Here is a 23313-nt window from a genome sequence, read left to right as displayed (position 1 = left end):
GAGGGTGTGTGTGTGTATTTTGGGGGTTGGGATGGGGGTGCTAAGCTTACACACTGATATTTTGGGAACAGACCCTAGACGTGCTGCCAAATATTAAGGAGGAACCATCATAAAGCCACCTGAACCCAAAACAAAGGTCCTGAGATTAGACGATCAGGATCAGACGCTGGAATGTTCCACGGGTCAGATGGGTGTCCCGTCATCAGCACATTTCAAGAGGGAACGCTTTAGCCTGCCAGTATCTCTGTCTACTGCTCATTTTGTCCAATAAATCGTCATGGGAAAAGAGTGAGAGTGCTGTAAACACTGGAATACAGATGAGATTCACATTTGATCCATGCCGTCATCACGCATTATTCGGAACGCTCTTCATCTGTTATCAATAAGACAAATGTCACTTTCATTAATCAAATCCATATAATGGAAAGTTATAGTAACGTTTCTATTATGCTGTACTGTACTGTGTTGATTGTGCCTGGCTAGTGTTGCACTGCAGTTTTATGTTTAGTATAAATATCATGGATGGTTGGTTGGATGGACGGACGGCAAGATGATGGACGGATGGATGAGTGGATAGATGGAAAGATAGAAAGATGGAAAGATGACAGATGAACAGATGGATGGATGGATGATAGATGGATGGACAGACAGAAAGAGGATAAAGATGGAAAGAGATAGATGAAGAGATGGATGGCTGGATGGATGGACAGATTGAAAGTTGATAGAGGAATGGATGGATGGATGGAAAGATAGAAAGATGGAAAGGTGATAGATGAACAGATGGATGGATGGATGATAGATGGATGGACAGACAGAAAGAGGATAAAGATGGAAAGAGATAGATGAAGAGATGGATGGCTGGATGGATGGACAGATTGAAAGATGACAGAGGAATGATGGATGGATGGAAAGATTGAAAGATGATAGATGTACAGATGGATGGATGGCTGGACAGATGGATAGATGAAAAGATGCGAAGATGTCAGAGGAATGAATGGATGGATGGATGGAAAGAAAATAGGGGAATGGATGGATGTATGGGTTGATGGATGGAAAGATTGAAAATGATAGAGGAATGGGTGGGTGGATCGATGGAAAGACTGAAAGATGAACAGATGGATGGACATACAGAGATGGATAGATAAGAAAGATGGGAAGATGGATGGATGGAAAGATTGAAAAATGATAGAGGAATGGATGAATGGATGGATGGAAAGACTGAAAGATGGATGGATGGAAAGACTGAAAGATGCCTGGATGGATGGAAAGATTGAAAGTTGATGGATGGATGGATGGATGGATGGATGGATGGAGGAAGGATGAATGGATGGATGGAAAGACTGAAAGATGGATGGATGGAAAGACTGAAAGATGCCTGGATGGATGGAAAGATTGAAAGATGATCAAGGAATGGTGGATGGAAAGATGGGAAGATGATGAATGGATGGAGGAGAAAGATGGGAAGATGACAAAGGGATGGGTGGAAAGATTGAAAGATGATAGAGGGATGGATGGATGGATGATAGATGGAATGATGGATGGAAAGATGGGAAGATGATGAATGGATGGATGGATGGATGGATGGATGGATGGATAGATGGAAAGACTGAAAAATGGATGGGTAGATGAGAAAGATGGGAAGATGACAAAGGGATGGATGGATGGATGGATGGAAAGACTGAAAGATGGATGGATGGATGGATGGATGGAAAGACTGAAAGATGGATGGATGGATGGTAAGACGGATGGATGGATGGAGGAGAAAAACGGGAAGATGACAAAGGGATGGACGGATGGAAAGATTGAAAGATGATAGAGGAATGGATGGATGGAAAGACTGAAAGATCCCTGGATGGATGGAAAGATTGAAAGTTGATGGATGGATGGATGGATGAATGGATGGATGGAAAGAAAGACTGAAAGATGCTGGATGGATGGAAAGACTGAAAGATGATCAAAGAATGGTGAATGGAAAGATGGGAAGATGATGAATGGATGGATGGATGGATTGATGGACAGACGGATGGATGGAGGAGAAAGATGGGAAGATGACGAAGGGATGGATGGAAAGATTGAAAGATGATAGGTGAACAGATGGATGGATGGACAGACAGATGGATAGATGAATGATGGATGGAAAGATTGAAAGATGATCAAGGAATGGATGGATGGACAGATGATAGATGGAATGATGGATGGAAAGATGGGAAATGATGGATGGATGGATGGATGGATGGATGGAAAGACTGAAAGATAATGGATGGATGGCTGAATGGATGGAAAGATTATAAAAGAATGGATCTATCTATCTATCTTTATCTGTATAGACTACAGACAAATTTATTGGCATGCTGCCGGTCAGGGTGGAGAGGAAGAGGATGTGAGTTTAGAGCTGGACAATGGACAGGTGATTATTCTTCGTATATCCAGACACACACACACATACACACCACACACTGTACATGCATCAATGTACAGGAAAGAATGGAAGAAAATGTTCAGCAACAAAGTCTAAATACAATGAGAAGGCATAAGGTCAGTCCTCAGGCAGTCTGGAGATCACTGACTGTGTGTGTGTGTGTGTGTGTGTGTGTGTGCTGAGTGAAGGGTTTGTCCGGTATCTGACCCAGATCTAATATCAATAGTTTAAAACTCATCACACTCCATGTGTCCATCTCTCTCCTTCTCTCTCCACACACACACTCACTCACTCATCTCTATTGCCACAGAAGCGCAGCAGCACACAATAAGGAAATCACATTAGTGGCATATGATAAATGATATATGCGAACACACACAATAGAGCGTTCCGAGGCACGCTGAGTGGCGGCAGTAAGTAGCTTTAGGCTTGAGTGAGAACAGCTGAGACCAAAGCCAGAACAATACATGCTGCCTGCGTGTGTGTGTGTTCATAATAGCTGTCGGATTAAGTGTCTCTCTAGTTTACAGTTTTCTCCAATAACATGCGTTATAGATCCAGCGACTCCAGTGGGAGACACAAGGAAAACAGATTGCTGCATTGTGTTGTGTTTCGTCTGGCCAATGGGTTTAGATGATCTGATTTATTAGCATTACAAAGAGATTTAACTGCATTAACCACATATAAGTCACCATTAGACTGCGTGTGTGAGACATTTCTGAATAAAAATATCATGCACATGAACACAGAAACTGTCTGGCTGTATGCGACTTCACACTAATCTAATTTAATCCCAATCTGTCTGCACTTAATCAATGCAATTACACCAGACTAGTAACTACTTCAGTTGTCTGATACCTGCTGACACTTTTAAACCTGGAATTGCACAGAAAAGATGTTTGATATCATCCACATGTCTGGAGCAAAAACACTGTGAGACGGGTTAAACTTTTTCAACACTACTAATAACTAAAGCCCCAAAAGGCGCTAGTTCCTGGAACAGTGAGCAGATCTTCACAAGGGCCAATCAATGCTTTGCGTGCTAAAAATAAATAATGAAACAGTGTCTGCGCATCTGAGCATCTGCTTGCTGTGCATGCATGTTAAAGAGTCAGTGACCACAAAGATATATGCATGCTATTTCATGCAAAAATGTAAGTAGACACTAAACTGACACATTGTTGAAAGCCAAACAGATATTGCAGATATTGCGAAGAAGCTAGAAACTGTTCATCCAAAAAGTTAAAATAAGGAAGCTAAAAAAAGGAAATAAATAAAAAGATAAAAATGTACAGTTTATGCCAATTTGTAAATATAAGGTTGTGGACATAAAATAAAATAAAATAAAATAAAATAAAATAAAATAAAATAAAATAAAATAAAATAAAATAAAATAAAACAAAATAATTATTTAAAAAAATAATTTAGAGTTTATATTAATTTGTAAAGATAATGTCTTGAAAAGTTGTGTCAAAGTAAAATAAAATATTAAATGTAGTTAAACTGATTCAGACCTTTAAATGTTTTAAATGTAAACCCTTTTAGTTTGGTTTCTACAAATGATAAATGACTAATGATAAAACACAAATTGTAATGTCCTGGAAAAGGACATTACTGGAAATAATGATAAATAAAATAAAATAAAATAAAAAACAATAAAATAATGATTTAATGTAGTTGGACAGATTCAGTCCTATAAATAATATATATATAAAAAAAGTTAATAAACGTGTCCTGTAAAAATAAAATAAAATAAAACCTATAAATAATATCTAAAAAATAAATAACAATTCATGGTTTATACCAATTATAAATATGTCCTGGAAAAATATAATAAATAAATAAATAACATAACATAACATAAAATATTTAGATAAAAAAATAAAGACTTAATGAAGTCAGACTGATTTAGTCTTATGAAATAATATTTTTGACAAAAAAAAAGCATGAGGCAAATTTTTAGCTTTTACGTTACATTTTTAGGTTAAAGCTAAGCAAAACACCTCATCTCACTGTATCATCACAATCACTAATACATGCACATTTTTATATATGGTAAATTGGTGATGCTTAAATAATTTTTTCTCATCTGCCGCCTGTCTAATGTGCACATCCAGAGGGGTGAAGACAGACATCGACCCCAGTCTGAATAACATATGACATCCCCCCATCCATATGGGGCCCCCTGAGACATCAGTGAGACATTACAGCTCCAGAAAAACACTACCAAATGTTAATCGCTTTCACTATTGATGCCAGTTTATTCTTACCATTTAACACTCTACATTTATTTCATTTGTTATGGAAATTATTAAGCAACTTGATATATCAACACAAACAAGAATGTAGCTAAACTTTCTTCATCAAAACTAATATATTTTACAAAAAAAAAAAAAAAATGCATGCATTCATTAATTTTATATAAGTTTTATATAAATAAAATGTCACCATAGTTTTTATAACGATTCGGTAACCAAGTTATAAAAATAAAAAAAACACTGGCATGCAAAACTGGAAGCAAGATAATAATGTATAAAGATGTATAACAAGGCAAGTTGTCACATTTCTATAAGGACATGAGTTTCATGTGTCCTTTTAACCAAAACAATTGTATACTTTTTGTACTTCTTTCTTCTCTCAAATAGTTTTTAAAAATCGTCTTCAAAAGACTTGCCTGAACAGCAGTCAGTTATACATTTTAAATACACAGTGCTAAGTAGAGAATTGCTTGTTTTTATTTCAGATGGTGTTTCACATTTTAAACAAACGCATTCTTCTCAAATCGGTGTCACTAAACAGCAAGTGCTGCTGTGACAACTTGCCCCGGTGTCCCACACATGAAAAGCATTTAACTAAAGTCCATTTAAAACACTTGATTCACGTGGCTGTGCTCAGTTTTAAAGTTTCTCCTGTCCTGTGATGAACTCGCGCTTACCTGTGTGTGCAGGTCTGAAGATGCGTCGCGTCGCGTCTGTGCGGTTGCGGCGGCGCTGAGAGGTTCACGGTCCCTCCGCAAGTGACGTCATCACATATGGGCTGGACCTGTAGAAAAACAAAACATTACAAAGACTTTGCCGCATCAAAGCCCTTTTTTAACTTATTTGGACGCTACATTGCAAGGGTTATTATATTTTGTACTATTATATAGTCAATATATTGCTATATTGCTATATATTGCCAAACAATAAAGCTATGTAATAAAAAATAAAATAAAATGGAAACATTTATACAGTTTACATGCCATAATGTCAAAAAACGTAAAAAATACTTCAGTAAATGGTTTATACTACAAATTATAAATATAATGCCCTGGCAAAATTGTGTAGGCTAAACATTAAAAATTACATATAAAAAATGAAATATTAAAATAAAAACTAAAATTTAATAAATAAATGGATTATAATTTGTAATATATATGAAAAAGTTGGAAATAAAAATAAAACGCAAATAAAATAAAATAACTTTATTTTGTGTATTATTATAAATATAATGTCCTGGCAAAATGTGTGTAAATTTTACATTTTACATTTTACATATAATATTAAATTAATTTGAATTATAAATATAATGTCATGGCAAAGTTGTGTAAAAATTAAATAAAAAAAATTAATTATTAAAATTAAAACAAAAAATCAATTTATATATATGACAATGTTATGTAAAAATAAAAATAAAATTCGCAATAAATAAAATAACTTTATTCTTTGTATTATTATAAATATAATGTCCTGGCAAAATGTGTGTAAAATTAAATTAATAAAATAATATAATTTAAATATATAGTTGAATTACATTTTACTTATAATGTTTAATTTATTTGACATGTTGTACTGATGCAAACTAAATGAAACTAAAATAACTAAAAACAATTGAATATATGGTTTATATGAATATTAAATATAATGACTTGGCAAAGTTGTGTAAAAAGTAAATATAAAAATAAAATATCAAAATAAAAACTAAAATTCAATAAATAGACAGATGTGTAAAACTAAATTAATAAAATAGTATAATTTAAATATATAGTTAAATTACATTTTACTTACAATGTTTAATTTATTTGATATGTTGTACTGATGCAAACTAAATTCTAGTAAATTCTAAATAATAAAATAACTTAAATTCATTGTATTGTCAATAATATATTGTCATGGTGAAACTGTTTAAAAAATAAAATTATTTAATGCAGTCCAATTAAATTACAAATGAATATGTTTGATTTAACAACAACAAAAAAGTTTATTCACCGCAAAAAAAAAAAAAGAAGCTTATCTTACTTACTATTTTTGTCTTGTTTTTAGTCAAAATATCTAAAAATTGAGCAAAAGCAAAATGACATAAGATATTAAGTCATGTTTCCTGAGGGGGGAAAAAACAAGATTTTTTTCTTACCCCACTGGTAGATAATTTTACTTGTTTGGCAAAAAAAAAAAAAAAAAAAAAAAAAAAAAAATTAAAATAAAAAATACAATTATATATATATATATATATATATATATATATACACATATATAATAATTATTATTATTATTATTATTTAGTTATCTTTTTTTTTTTGCAGTGTTTAAATGATAGTACAAGAAGCATATTTTTAGATTTAAAACCAAAAATGGTTTCAAAGTGTTGTTTCAAAAGCAAAAAGCTGTGATTTAAAGAGGTCATTGGATGCCCATTTTCCACAAGTTGATATGATTCTTTAGGGTCTTTATGAAACATCTATAACATGCTTTGGTTTAAATTTCTCATTTTTTTACCTTGCCAAAATCAGCTCTGCAAAAATCATCCTGTTCTGGTCGAGGTTGCTTTAAATGTTAATGAGCTCCGCTCGCCCCGCCCCTCCCTTCTCTCTGTGGAGTGACGAGCCTGTTTACTTTAACCGCGTTTAGCCGCTAAACTTGCTAACTAGCACGTTATTAGGAAAGGTGATTGCAAAGATTCATTAAAAAACCCTTATACTCACTTCTGCTGTAAGTGAAGCTGAATCACGAATGATTCATGGGAACATAAAGTGATATATGTAGATCAGGAGGCGCATTCCCTTTACAAACAAACGTAATCCACTGCATCTTCAGCGGCTCAGATGTCGGGAGTAAATGACGACCACTATGTTCATTATTACATCCAGCAACACAACACCTCAATTGCTCAGTTGGAGATATTCTTGTCTAATTTACATCCCTGCTCCGGCATCGAAACAATGGAGGTTGGACTGTGACTGCTGATGTAAGGCGGGTCTGAGGTAAGACGCTCATGTCAATCAACTATCGGGCATCTGAGAATGGCTCAATTATTATTTTTACAGATTAATTAAAAACCACTGCATGGATTTTTTTATCATTATAGGGTAGATTTGTACATACACTGCCAACACACATTAATGTTCAAACAACATGTCAAAGTGAACTTTGCATCCGATGACCCCTTTAACATTAATACAGAAATAAACATGTTGATGTAGAGAATGGGTGCAGGTTTATTTACATGTGTGGGGAAAAATAATACTGCTGTATTGAATCACCCCAGTTAAGTAATGATTAATAATGACACCCAGCAAACTTCACATTCATAGAGAGATAACAGTCATTACAGCACAACATAATCATACAGACCCTGTCAGGACAGCTTTTACAAAGACTGCGGACTGTTTAATCAGTCTGACGTGTTAGACAAAGGTTGAAAACCCCATATAGACAGTTTAAAAGCATGCGCATTGATGTTAATGGGGGCTAAATAGGATGTAGTGTAAACACAGGCCACGTCAATGCATAAAAATGCTATTATTAGCATCTGTACAAAGAATGGGGATCAATAATGTACTCTAGTTCAAACTATCGTCTAGAAACAGCAGTGTGAGTGATTAGAGTTTATTTTATGCTCTGGGCTAATGCACTCATAAAGCAACAGAGACAAATGAGGGACTGTTTAGAAATCAATGTGCTCGAAATACGGTCAAACCTCTCTGAAGCACAAGCTAGAGTTACAGATTTTAAGGTACTTGACGGTGAGACAATAGTTACGTTAATAGTTAAGTTAATCAATTCTGCGTTAAATATAATTGTATCATTTACACACGCTGTGATTGCATGAGATGCAGCGTCCTCTGCTGGATGCATGAGGAAAATGAAGCGTTGTGTCTTCTAAGACATTTGGGAGGAAAACAGGTTAATAAAGCAAGTATTAAATAAAATTAATATTAAATATCACTATCTAGAGAGCAGAGTGTCCAATGGCCAGTGTAATTGAAATGTACAGTATAGATTAATTATATGACTGGGGTTTAACAGTTACTTTGCTGAAAAAAATTGGTTTAAAGACCTGCATCATATCTATTTGTGAAAATTAGAGAGAGAGAGAGAGACAGATAGGTACACAGTAGATATATATAGATATATACAGGTGTTGGCAACAAATATTGGTTTGTAGTTACTAAAAAAAGTTAAACAAAGCTAAATAATACACAGGAAAAGAAAAAAAAACATTTGGTGTAGAAACAGAACTGCTAGTAAAATTCACAAAAAATTACAAAGAATCAACGAGTAACACATTTGTTAAAACTTTGAACTGCAAAGAAATTATATTTTCTTCCAGTAATCTTTGTTTATATATTTTGAGGTATGAAATCGGAAATGACTCATTTAAAATGAGACATATAAATATATTACTGTATTAGACAGCAAGACAAAAACACTTTTTATTTATTACTTTATTATTTTTTAGATTTATATTTTTTTTAGACATTCATTTGGAAGTCCATTTAAAGGAACAGTTCACCTGAAAATGAAAAACAATGTACTCACCCTTAGGCCATCCAAGATGTAGATAATTTTTTTTTCTTTTATAAGAACAGATTTGGAGAAATGCAGCATATTACATCACTTGCTCTGCAGTGAATGGGTGCCGACAGAATGAGAGTCCAAACAGCTTTTTCATGGACGTTTTCACTATTGAAACGGCTATTTTGAATTATGGATTTTGTCTTACAAACACAAAGGTTTTTGCTTCACCAGATGTTAACAATGTTAGCTCAGAATTGCTAGTAAATTGCACAAATAATTGCAAATAATCACACATTTAATTAAACTTTGAAATACAAAGTAATACTTTCTTGTTAAATATACTCCAATAATCTTTGTTTGGGGTATAAAATTGGAAATCACTAATTATATATAATATAAATATTTATTTATTTTTTAAATTAAATTTTTTCCCATAACACTGATCTATAAACACCACAGCATAACTTTCTTAAAAACCTGTCAGTATAAAAACTGTCCTGATCCATGAGGTTCATAAGTGCAAAAACAAAAGGAAAATACAAATATATGATCTTTATAATTTCTTTAAAAAAAAATCGTACATTTTCAATTTTAATCATCATACACAAAAAAGGACCTCCTCTGAATTAAAGCCTACAACCTAAAGTTACCTAAAACTTTAATGTGATTAAGCACCGATGATTCCTTCATGAAATCATCTAGTTAGAATCAGAGTTTATTTAAGAGTCTCAGATCAGTGCTGGTTGGTTCATGTGAGAGATCTCTTATTAGTGTCCAATAGCTCTGCTGGGAAGTTTGTAAGGTCAAACATAAAGTCCTGACAGTGAGATCCAGACGTGTTTCTCTCTGACGGTGGACTGATGACGATTGTAGGAGTGTCTGAGGAGCTACGGGTCACAGAGTTGTCCTTAGGCTTAAATGAGAGGTCAGAGGTCATATCGGCACTCCCGCTCTTCTTAGTGTAAACGACCGTCGGTGCTGTTGCCATCGCGAGGGAACCGGAGACGAGATCTTGCTCGCATAGACTGAACGACTCCTTCATCTGTTTCGGATACTACAGAACACAAATTCACTTGGTGAGTGGTTGAATTGCTGTATATGGACACATTCATTTAGAACTGTATTTAAAATAATAGTTCACCCAAAAATAAAAAAACAATGTACTCAAGATGCAAGATGCAGATGAGTTTGTTTCTTCATCAGAAATGCATCATAGAGAAATGCAGCATTACATCACTTGCTACCAATGGCTCCTTTGTAGTGAATGGGTGCCATCACAATGAGAGTCCAAACAGCAGATAAAAACATCACAATAATCCATAACTAATCCACACAACTCCAGTGCATCAGTTAACATCTTGTGAGGTGAAAAGCTAAATGTTTGTCATAAACAAATTCATCATTAAGTCCATAATCTATAATAATGCTTTTAAGATAAAGTCCATCAAGTCCGTTTTCTTCTCACATCAAAATCCACCAGCATATTAGAGCTGTTTTGGACTGTTTGGCTTGTAAATGGTGCTTGATCTGTGCTTATTTCTCTCCTGATTCAGAAAAGACAACATTTTCACTGGAGAAAGCAATTTTATAGCTAGAGCACTTTTATTTAAAGTTAAAAACCCTTAATGATGGATTTGTTTCTTACAAACCACAGCTTTTCTCTTCACAAGATGTGAATTGATGGACTGGAGTGGTGTGGATTACTTGTGGATTATTGTGATGTTTTTTTATCAGCTCTTTGGACTCTCATTCTGACGGCACCCATTCACTGCAGAGAATTGGTGAGCAGCAAATTTAATTTTTAAGTGAAATATTAATGTTTCAGTGTTGGTAAATTAAACCTCACCTTCTCTATCAGCAGTGAGGAGCATTTTAGGATCCGCTGTCTGGATGAGCCTCTAAATGACACTTTTGACACATTGGGTCTGTTCTCCATCAGGTCCAGCTCCACTTCTCCCATTACCTGCAATCTCACACACACACACATAAACACACACTCTAAAATATAGATCCACAGAAAGTGACGACAAACCAGCGCCTTATTCGGCAACCCGGAAGCATTTGATTCTAATAGCGGTGAGATAATGTGAGCAGTATTTAGCTGGTCATCTGATTTCAACAGTTTAGGCCAATGATATGAATAGAGTCTCATCTGAGTCATAGAAATTCAAGCCTACAGATACATCTTTCTACTGTACCATAGTGCAGGAGTCGTTGGCGGTGGTTGTGTGGAGTTTGTTCTTGGAGACTGATGACTGTCTGCTGACGCTGGTGTCCTGGACTGAGGCGTCGCTATTGGTGGAGGAGGTGAGACAGTCCTTCTGAACGCGAGACAGGCAGGACAAACCTGGGACCTTCTCAGCTAATGTGGCTCTGCAGAGAGACAGATGAATGTATGTCATGATGTGAAAATGACTATTTGTCTTAAAAATTTGCTTTTTGATTTTAAGAATTTTCTTGACTTTTGAAGTCCAAAAAATAAATACACATATATACATATATATATATATATATATATACATATATATATATATACACACACACATATATACATATATATATATACACACACACATATATACATATAAATATATACACACACACACACACATATATATATCCAAAAGTTTGGAAACGCCCTAGAAAAGTGGGGTTTTGGACAATATTGGCATGAATCATAGAAAAAAGTTTAGACATAGAAAAAACTTTTCGATTCATCAAAATATCCACCATTAACAGCTATTACAGCTCTGCATAATCTGGGCCTAAATTCACTGCAGTGTGTGTATATATATATATATATTTAATAAGATGTCACCATTTCAACTTTGAATTTTTCTAAAACAGCATGTACTGTAAAAACATTAAATTGTTCATTTTTATAATTTAAATAACCAGTTTTAAATGTTTTTACAACTGTTTGAATGCATGTATATAATAGTTATATTATATTATATTATATTATATATTGTTTAAATTAGTTTTAGATAAAGTATAGGCCACTGCTTGACATTTAATGTTCTACTATACTATTTGTACAGTTAAGGTCAAAAGTTTATGTACACCTTGCAGAATCTGCAAAATCTGTTTGTTATTTTACCAAAATAAGAGGGAACATACAAAATGCATGTTATTTTTTATTTAGTACTGACCTAAATAAGATATTCAAACCCTTTTCAACAATGACTGTATGATTTTGAGATCCATCTTTTCACACTGAGGACAACTGAGGGACTCATATGCAACTATTACATAAGGTTTAAACGCTCACTGATGGTCCAGATGGAAACACGATGCATTAAGAGCCAGGGGTGAAAACTTTTGAACAGAATGAAGATGTGTACATTTTTCTTATTTTGCTTAAATATAAGATTTTTTTCATTTAGTACTGCCCTTCAAAAGCTACAGAAGACACCTACATGTTCTCCAGGATACTAAATAAGTTAAATTTACCCCAATCTTCTGAAAAGATGGATCTCAAAATCATACAGTCAACGTTGAAAAGGGTTCAAATACACAAAACTGCTGAAAAACCAATGCATTTGTGGGACCTGAAAGACTTTTCTGAAGAACAGCAGACAGTTTAACTGTTCAGGACAAACAAGGGACTAATGAACAACTATCACTAAACAAAAAAAACAAACAAACAAAAAAAACCCAAACAGGGTCATTTTTATAAATTCAACTATAATTTTCTCTTGTAGACTATATGCAAACATCTTTTATGTGAAATACCCTATTCAGGTCAGTACTAAATAAAAAATAACTTTTTTGTATGATCTGTCTTATTTTGGTAAAATAATTAACATTTAGTAGATTTTGCAAGGTGTATGTAAACTTTTGACAACTGTATTTTTTCCCACATACAAACATGAATTTTTGTGTGTGTGATTGTGTATTTAGTTTGTTTTATGATCTATTTACCTGTATTTGGTGTGAATTATGGCATATATGAAAGGGTTGTAGATGGCCGATGATTTGGCGAGGACCGCCGGCAGTGTTTTAGAGTAGGGCGTGAGGATGTTTGCATGCCTGAGAAACAGGACAAAATACAGGTCCTTTTAAACACATGTAGGTCATTCATCAAGTGCAGTGCTGAAAAAAGAGAAAAAGAGATTACCATGTTTTATAATCACTTTCTACTTCTCACAGCTGTGCTGAGCTTAACTACTATAGAGAGCCACACACACGCACATACATACTTGTAAGACAAAAAGTGCACAACGAAAAAGTGCCAGATAAACAAAAATCAGGGGATTTGCAGATTACAGACACTGTAACCCTTCTGATATATAAAGATTACTGCTATATATAGCATCTAGTATACTGATTGAGTCCATCATATATTGAGGGCTTTCCTCGAATCTGTATCTCAGTAGCTGGTTATGAGTCAAAAATCCATGAATCTAATTCCATTAATGCTCGTCATTTCTAATTTTCGTTCATGAATATTTTATGCAACATTTTATATTTTCTTGTTCTCTAGAGTTACGATATCCAAAGGGATCACTAATAACAATAATGGTGACTCGAAACTATTAAACAATAACTTCAACACTAAACAGAGCTGACATCTCTATTAACATCTCTATTAATTCTGAATTAAAAAAAAAATCTTACTTTGAACAGTAAGATCCCATTGTGACAACTTAGATAACAAAGTGTGACAGTATATCCCGTTATAAGGTTGACATCTGCAAATGAACTTGGTTATACAGAAATTGTACCCCCATTACTGAAATAAGCCCTATTTTACCCAATTTTATATTGCAAGCACAACATATAAGATGTGTTAGTAACTAGTATATTTTCAAATTTAGGTCAAATACTGTATTTCATAATTACTTCTCAGTAAAGTGTATCTCTGTAATCTCAGAGGAAAGACCATGTCATGCCTACAGGACAGAAAACAACAGAGCAGTACAGTGAACACAAGTGAGCTGTTGTTTGGCTCTCATCACATGGCTGTAAAATCAGTACAAGGCCATAATTTTACAAGCCCGTACAGTTGCATGTGACAATAATACTGATCTTTAAGTATGATGCATGTAGTCACGGAATTTGATATACACTACCGCTCAAAAGTGTGGGGTCATGAGAATATTTAATGCTGTTGAGAGAAGTCTCTTTTGCTCACCAAGGCTGCATTTATTTGTAAAAAGAGTAATATTTTAAAATATTATTGCTGTTCTAAAATGTATCTAATAAATCTAATTTATTCCTGTGATGCAAAACTGAATTGTCTGCTTGATTACTCCAGTCTTCAGTGTCATATGATCCTTTAGAAATCATTCTACACTCTAAGGCTCAACAAAAACAGCTTGCATCAATGAAAACTTGTAATGAAATAATGTTCAACAAGCAACTAGACTAAGTTTTTTGTGGCATAAACACATTTATTTTTGTTGATTACTACAAAAAAAAAAAAAACATAATTGAAAGGTGGCCTGGAAACCGATTAATCTTTCCTATTAATTGCGTCTATTACCTTTTTTAATCAATTAAATTAACACAAAAATTTCAGTTAAATTACATACAATATTAACGTGATGTAATCAGTCTAAATTAGACTGAGTATTAGCTTGATGTAATAAAAAAATTGTATAATAAAAAAAAGTATACTAAATATTAAAAAATCAATTAAGCAGAAAATTTTGTTTAAATTACACTTAATACTGAAAAAACATGAGGAAAAACACAAAATGTAAGTTTAAATTGCACTGTAATGATCAACATGATTATGTCAACAGAACTAATCAAAATAATGTTTGCACCTTAAAATGTTTAATTATTTGCAACCATGCATTTATTTAAGCTGTGGTAATAGGTCCCCTGAATAACATTATGATGATCAATATTGGCAACAGGTGTGCTGCTTAATATTTTTGTGAAAATATTGTGAAACCATGATATTCACTACCAAAAAGTCAAAAGTTTTTGAACAGTAAGATTTTTAATGTTTTTTAAAGAATTCTCTTCTGCTCACCAAACCTGCATTTATTTAATCCAAAATAGAGCAGTAATATTGTGAAATATTTGTACCATTTAGAATAACTGCTTCCTATTGACTATATTTAAAAATGCAATTTATTCCTGTGATCAAAGCTACATTTTCAGCATCATTACTCCAGTCTTCAGTGTCACTTGATCCTTCAGAAATCATTCTAATATGCTGACCTGCTGTTCAAGAAACATGTATTATTAGTAGTAGTAGTATGAATACTAATGAATAGAAAGATGAATATAAAGATACAAAGATCAGCATTTATCTGAAATAACAAGCTTTTGTTACATTATATAGTAAACCATTCAAAAGCTTTTTTGGGGAAAGAAATTAATACAAATTAAAAATAATAAAACACAATAAAAATAATACAAATTTGCAAGGATGTTTTAAATTGATCAAAAGTGATGATAGAGACATTTAAAATGTTACAAAAGATTTCAATTTCAGATAAATGCTGTTCTTCTTAAACTTTCTATTCATCCAAGAAACCTGAATAAATTCTACTCAGCTGTTTTCAACATAATAATAATAAAAGTTTTTTGAGCAGCAAATCAGAATATTAGAATGATTTCTGAAGGATCATGTGACTGGAGTAATGATGCTAAAAATACAGCTTTGAAATCACAGGAATACATTACATTTTAAAATCTATTCAAATATTTTACTGATTTCCTGTACTTTAAATTAAATAAATGCAGGTTTGTTGAGCAGAAGAGACTTGTTTAAAAAACATTAAAAATCGTACTGTTCAAAACTTTTGACTGGTAGTGTATTTTGTCCGAGGATTTTTCATTCTCAGTAAAAAAGGTACAAAACCTGTCACCTTTGTACCTAAAGGGTCTATACTGGTACTTTAAAGGTACATATTAATACCTAAAGTGCACATATTAGTACCTTTTGAAAAGGTACTGCCCCAGTGACAGCTTTTGCACCTTGCTTTTTGAGAGTGTTTGAAGCATTTAAGGTTAAAAAAAAAAAGAAAAGAAATCTTTTATAAGATTATAATTGTCTTTACTGTGACTTTTAATCTATTACATGTGTCCTTGCTGAACAAAAGCATTAGTTTCTTAACAAGAAATCATACTGACTAAACTTGCATTTAGAATGGTAGAGTATCATTCATGTATGTAGCACGAACTGCATGCTCAGGGTTATGAATATGAATCCTAAGTATGAGCAACAGATTTAATGATGCTTCCAAAATGTCTATGAAGATCATGCGAATATGAAGTCCTCAGAAATGTATAAATATAAGTTTCTGGAAATGTGTAGAAGCTCAGCGCTCACCCTGCCCAGGCGATGAGGGTGACGCACGCATAGGGAGCCCAGGACAGCACGTACACCACTATGACCACAGCTGCTATTTTAGCCAGTTTCCATTCACTCCTCATGGACTGCTGCTTCAGAAAGCTGGACTTCTGAGAGCTCAGCCGGTCTAGATCTCTAAACACACACATACATCATTCATGCACTCATAAATGCTTTTCAGTGAACACTCCTCAATTTCAAGACAGCTCAAGGAGCTCAGACCTGCTGGCTTTTCGTACGGAGAAGAACATGAACAGGTAACAGTAGAGGATGATGGCCAGGGGGATGAAGAAGACGAAACAGCACAGCATCATGGTGTAACTCTTGTTGACGGGAGACGGCGAGACGTAGTCCCACGTGCAGGATGTCATCAGACCTTCAGGGATGTAGGAACCTGCAGGAGCATTAAAACATACATCATACATTTCCTCAGTAGTGTGCAACAGAGCACAAGTCACATCTTAAAGGGACAGTTCACCCAAAAATGAAAATTCATCCCACACTCACCCTTTAAGTTGTTTCTCAAACTGAACACAAAATACATTTTTTGGGAGACGATATCTACCAGCAACTGTTTGGTTACCCATATTCTTCAAAATATCTTCCTTTGTGTTCAACAGAAGAAATTCATACAGGTCTGGAACAACTTGAGGGTGAGAAAATGATGACAGAATTTTCATTTTTGAGTGAACTGTCCCTTTAAGAAAGAACGTTTTTATTAAACATTGATGGAACAACACATTTTGTGGGAAAAGAAATCATAAAAGTGGTTTGTTTTGTTTAAAAATCTTATAAACGTATGTAGCAAGGGGGACTGTTTTATGGAAGCTTATTTACACAACAGAATAAAATTATAAAATGGTAATAGTGACTTTTTAGTGTCTAATATTTTAGTATAGGTAATAGTATAGGTAAGTATAGGTAATAGTGTCTAATACTTGAAGGCTGTTCTGTCAATTCTTCGTCATCAGTTAGGAACCTAGGTGTGCTATTTGATGGTAATCTTTCCTTTGAAAACCACATCTCTAGTATTTGCAAAACTGCATTTTTCCATCTCAAAAATATATCTAAACTACGACCTATGCTATCAATGTCAAATGCTGAAACATTAATTCATGCGTTTATGACCTCACGGTTAGATTATTGTAATGCTTTTTTTTTTTGGGTGGTTGTTCTGCTCGCTTAATAAACAAACTCCAGCTGGTCCAAAATGCAGCAGCTAGAGTTCTTACTAGAACCAAAAAGTATGATCATATTAGCCCGGTTCTGTCTACACTGCACTGGCTCCCTATTAAACATCGTATAGATTTTAAAATCTTGCTAATTACTTATAAAGCCCTGAATGGTTTAGCTCCCCAGTACCTGAGTGAGCTCTTATTGCATTATAGTCCCTCACGTCCGCTGCGTTCTCAAAACTCTGGCAATTTGATAATACCGAGAATATCAAAATCAACCGCGGGCGGCAGATCTTTTTCTTATTTAGCGCCCAAACTCTGGAACAATCTACCCTACAATGTTCGGGACGCAGACACACTCTGTCAGTTTAAATCTAGATTAAAGACCCATCTCTTTAACCTTGCTTACACATAACAAATCCACATTCTTATAATTCAAATCCGTTAAAGGATTGTTAGGCTGCACTAATTAGGTCAACCGGAACCGGGAACACTTCCCATAACACCCGATGTACTCGGTGCATCGTCAGAAGAATGGCATCTACGCTAATATTAGTCTGTTTCTCTCTTATTCCGAGGTCACATTAACCACCAGATCCAGTCCGTATCCAGATCAGATGGTCACTGCAGTCCCCCGGATCCAGTCCGAACCCAGCCCAGACGGTGGATCAGCACCTAGAGACGACCTCTACAGCCCTGAATGTCAGCGGAGTCCACATCAACTAGATGAGCCCCAGAGACGGATCCACATTAAAGACCACATCACCTAGACGGCTGTCGGCACAAGACCACGGGAACTTTGGCCAGAGGAGAACTGGCCCCCCGACTGAGCCTGGTTTCTCCCAAGGTTTTTTTTCTTCATTTGTCACCGATGGAGTTTTGGTTCCTTGCCGCTGTCGCCTCTGGCTTGCTTAGTTGGGGACACTTTCTCTTAACACAATATTGCATTTTATTTTATTGTTTTTGATTAACTACCTTTACCTATAATGTGAGTGTTTAATGTTGCCTTTGGCATTGTTGATGTACTGTTTCCTATTTAACACTGTACAGCCGCCTTGTCACAATTCTGTATTGTTAAAGGCGGTATATAAATAAAGGTGACTTGACTTGACTTGACTTTTTATGTTAAATGTCAGGAAAAAAATCTCTAAATATTTTTTTCAGATACTTAGAAGTTTATATCTCAAAATTCAGATTTTTCCCTAATAATTAATAATTGCAAGATATAAACAGATTTTTGACATAAGAAGTTGCAGTTAGCTTTTTTTGTTAATAAAATATTAACATTAATACTTTAGCTAAAGTGCTTTGCATAATATCTAAGATAATACTTGTTCAAAACAATCACTTTAGCAAAGTTTCTATTACGTTCTGTTGATTATGATAAATAAAAGAATTTATTTTGGTTTCATAAATATGCTGTCATTAAAATATGTTCTTTGTAGGCTTTCTTTTTAAAAAAAATATTTTTTTTAAATTAAAAATATTTTAAAATATATGTTCAAAAGCTTCAGACAAAGTTTAAATCTCACGATTCTGTCTTTTTTCCTCAGAATTCTGATTATTATAATTGCATGAATTAATAATTGCAAGATATAAATTACAGTTACAAGTTTGAGATAAAGTTCCTGTTAGCTTTTTTATTAATAAAATCTTAATATTAATACTAAAGTGCTTTGCATTACATCTAAGCTAATACTTCAAAATGAACACTTCAGAAAAGTTTCAACTATTTTTTGTTGATTATAATAAAATAATTGATTTTTGTTTAATATATATGCTAATATTAATTTTAGTTTTTTTTTTTTATAAAAAAAAAATAGCCTTACAATTCTTATTATTATAACCTGAAAATGACACCTCTCCTTCTGATTTCTGATATTTATGTCCGATTTAATTTAAAGACAATGAAATCTTACTCCAGCCAATCAGAGGTGCCAGACTCCAGGCCAGTGAGTAGAGCCAGATGCACAGGATGGCCAGAAACGTTCTGCGTTTGGAGTTCCAATGGATGGTCTGCAGCGGTTTGGTGATGACCAAGTATCGATCGACAGAGATGGCCAACAGGTTTATCATTGAGGTGATGCCAAAGAGTGCGCCACAGAATGCATATATTTTACATCCTGAAGACACAAAAAGAATACATACAGTGTGTATAATCAATGTTGCAAAGGTTAAAGTAATATAAAAGATAATATACATATAAGACAGGAACTTCATTTGAGCAATAGAATATTTTATGTGACACGTTTAATTTATTGTAGATTTTTTATATCTTAAAATGGCATTTTTTGTTTATTTTCAGGCTTAAATTAAAATAACCCCAGATATCTGTGTTATGTAGAGACTGAAATACACTCAAAAAAGATAATGTTACCCAGTTCCCCAAACATCCACTCCTTAAACAGGCAGTTGATGAAGAACATTGGAGACTGTGTGATGGCCATCAGGAAATCACTGACCGCCAGGTTCACTATGAAATAATTTGGCAGGTTCCGCAACTTCTTATTACTGCACCAAAAAAAAAAAATAATAATAATAAGATCATGTTATATTTAGTCCATTATTAACAAAGAACACAGTTGATCACAGTTGTCAGGTGTTGTTTTTACCTGCAGTATATGACTTTCTTTTTCCTGTGGAACACAGAAGAAGATATTTTGAAGATATTTTTGTTGGTGACCAAACCGTTTTGGTTCCCATTGACTCCCAGTATATGGACAAACTACAGTGGGAGTCAGTGGGAACAGAAACTGTTCGGTTACAAACATTCTTCAAAATATTCGAACTTTTGTGTTCAGCAGGAAAAGTCATTTCAGTTTTGAATGACAAGAGGGTGAGTAATTAATTCTTTTAATTTTTGGGTGAACTCTTCTATGAAAGCATGTTTTCACCACTGAATAAAATTCTGATTTTTTTCTCAGAATTCCGAGTTTACATCATGCAGTTCTGCAATTTCATGTTTTTATAGTTTTTATATTGCATTTTTATATTACAAGTTTAACTTTTTTACTTGTAATTGTGAGTTTATATCTCGGAATTTTGACTTTTTCTCAGAGTTTCCATCTCACAATTCTATTATTATTATTATTATTATTATTATTATTATTATTATTATTATTATTATTTATTTTATTTTTCTTGCACAACAGTTCTGAGTTTACATTGTAAAAAGACATAATTATGTCATATAAACTCATAATTGTGGGAAAAATGACAGAGCTGTGAGATATAAACTCAAAATTGCAAGAAAAATGTCAGAATTATGAGACACAATTTCGCAGCTAACAAGTTTTTATAACTAGCTTTTAAATTGCATTTAAATGCACATATGTGAAATTATAATTATACACACAGAACAATTACATCCCTACTAATCTTTATTAACTGGTTGGGCATTTTTAAGGATTTTTTTAATAACTAGGTCAAATAAAACCTTTCATTGTAAATGTAAATGAGAGTTATTTATCAAACAGATCAAATGCCCCCACTGCATTGATGTACTGCAGTTCTAGGGATTCCCAGCATTCCTGGAATAGCAGTCAATTCCTTCCACTCTACAGAAGCCCATGATTTCAATAACTGCACCCATTTATGGAAATGCATTAACCTTGTCATTTATACCTCATTCACAATATTCCCAATTTCCCTAGCCGAAAAACGACCCGTTTTGAATGCAAAGAAAAAAACAATTATGGAAAATGAGGATTAGGGCCATCCAATGACCTGCAGGGTGTTTTGTGTGCGCAACCTTAATCTGAACAAATGGGGCTAGTAAAAAAAAAACAAAAGCTTTTACTAGCATTTCACTGTCTGCTCTTTTACAGTGTTGCCCCAATTCACTAAAACAATTAGAGTCAATAACATATTTGAGACTTGGAAGGATTATCCAGCAGTTGGGAGAGACGATCTGTCAGAAACAGACAGCAAAACTCCCTGCCACTATATCACTTTAAGACTTCATCCGAAATAATTTTTACGATGAAAGTGGATAAAAATGAAACAAGGCTATTTAAATTTTCTAAATAAATGACAAATGAAAGAATATTAACCCCAACAAAACAGAACTAGATAAGGTAACAAGGAGATAATGCTGGAAAATTATTTTATTAAATATTATTTGCAGTATTACTAATTATATTATTATTTTTAATGTTATTTTAATATATATATATATATGTATGTATTATTTAAAAATATATATTTTAAAATTATTAAATTTTTTTATTAAATGTATTATTAAATATATATAGTTTTTATTATTTTTATAGCATTTTTAATTTCTAAATAAATGAAAGAATATCTACTCTAACAAAATTATCAATGAAAGTGACATTAAATATTTTTTGAAAGCTGACAATATCATCTATCTACTCAAAATAAAACATATCTACTCACATTTTAAACAGCATTTTGATTATTCTCGCTAATTAATGCTAATGCATGCAGCTTTAATGACCTCATATTAATATATCTGCACTTTTTAAGCCAAAAGGTGATTAAAATTGTGAAAAACTTTACAGTACCATTCTCTTACAGTACATACATTTACGATTTAACCTAACTGTATCTCACACCATATATAGTTTTACCTTTATACACACTTTAAGCATCAACTATGAATCAAAGTTCAGTCATGTGTAACAGAATTAATGTACATTCATTAATCTATTAAGCAATGTATAATTAATAATGCTTGATAATTAAGTGCTATTTTAGACTTTCTGAGATGAGGTAAAAGACATTTAAGTTCTTCAACTTAACAAACTACTAAGCACTCATACCTGTAGAAGGCGAACATGACCAAAGCATTGCCTGTGACTCCTAAAGTGCCGATGATGAGGATGAGGAAGGCGATGATGTAATGCACATGATCCGGGACGTCCAGTCTTTTGTATATCTGCCGTTGAGGCTCCATCACCAACCTGAAGATACAGCAACAAACACTGAAGAACAGCACTTAAACAAACCTAACCTGAGCTCTGACTCAGTCATGGTCTCTGTCTTCTCTTTTCTGCATCACTTCCTCTCAGTCTGTCTCAGAGTAACAGAGAGTTTAGTTAAACACTATCACTAACAGCAACAGACGGACACACAGCGACCTACTTGTCAGAGCGGTTCGGTCACGTCACATGACACACCCCTCGCTCCAGCATCTGTCCCACCCCAGCTCTTCTGTGTCTTCAGAGTGATCCCATGCTCATCTCACACACACAATCAGCAGGTTATTATAAGCAACAACAACAACAACAACAACAAAAAACAGCATTTCCGATCTGAATATTGACAGTTGGGGGATATTTCACATGTTCACTTCTTTAAACATGACTAGGAGAGGAGAAGAACAAGATGGCTAAATAAAAGAAACAACCCGAAAGAGTTGAAATGAGAGCATGTGTCAGATAGATTACAGTGCTTTCCGTCTTCCATCACTAATGTATTCATCGGGTCTGTAATGGATGTGAGGGTCAGAGGGAGATTCAGAATGAGTGAGAGTGAATGAGGGTGTGAACATGTACTGCCTCAGGGATTCAAGCTTCTCTGAACTCAAAGAAAACTCCAGGAATATTTCTTCGAAAGTCAGAAATGTCACAGAGCATCCAGTGTATACCAGTGTTATGTCAGCAT

The 23313-nt window shown here is 33.8% G+C and overlaps 1 protein-coding gene across 1 annotated transcript; it reads right to left on the bottom strand.

Annotated features, from left to right (window-relative positions):
* Positions 1-9196: 9196 nt before the first annotated feature.
* Positions 9197-22684, bottom strand: opn4xb (opsin 4xb). The gene is made up of 9 exons (XM_051109280.1): positions 22470-22684; positions 20063-20196; positions 19605-19808; positions 16733-16904; positions 16490-16645; positions 13120-13227; positions 11394-11568; positions 11042-11158; positions 9197-10249 (listed from the first exon to the last, which is right to left on the bottom strand). Exons 1-9 carry the CDS (start codon positions 22601-22603, stop codon positions 9944-9946), a joined length of 1506 nt encoding a protein of 501 aa, XP_050965237.1. The 5' UTR covers positions 22604-22684; the 3' UTR covers positions 9197-9943.
* Between the last annotated feature and the right edge of the window lie 629 nt (positions 22685-23313).

The sequence above is a fragment of the Labeo rohita genome, chromosome 5, assembly GCF_022985175.1.
Source record: "Labeo rohita strain BAU-BD-2019 chromosome 5, IGBB_LRoh.1.0, whole genome shotgun sequence".
In the NCBI taxonomy this organism is placed as follows: domain Eukaryota; kingdom Metazoa; phylum Chordata; class Actinopteri; order Cypriniformes; family Cyprinidae; genus Labeo; species Labeo rohita.
Note: the sequence above shows the minus strand (reverse complement) of the source record. Positions and strands in the feature narration are given on the sequence as shown.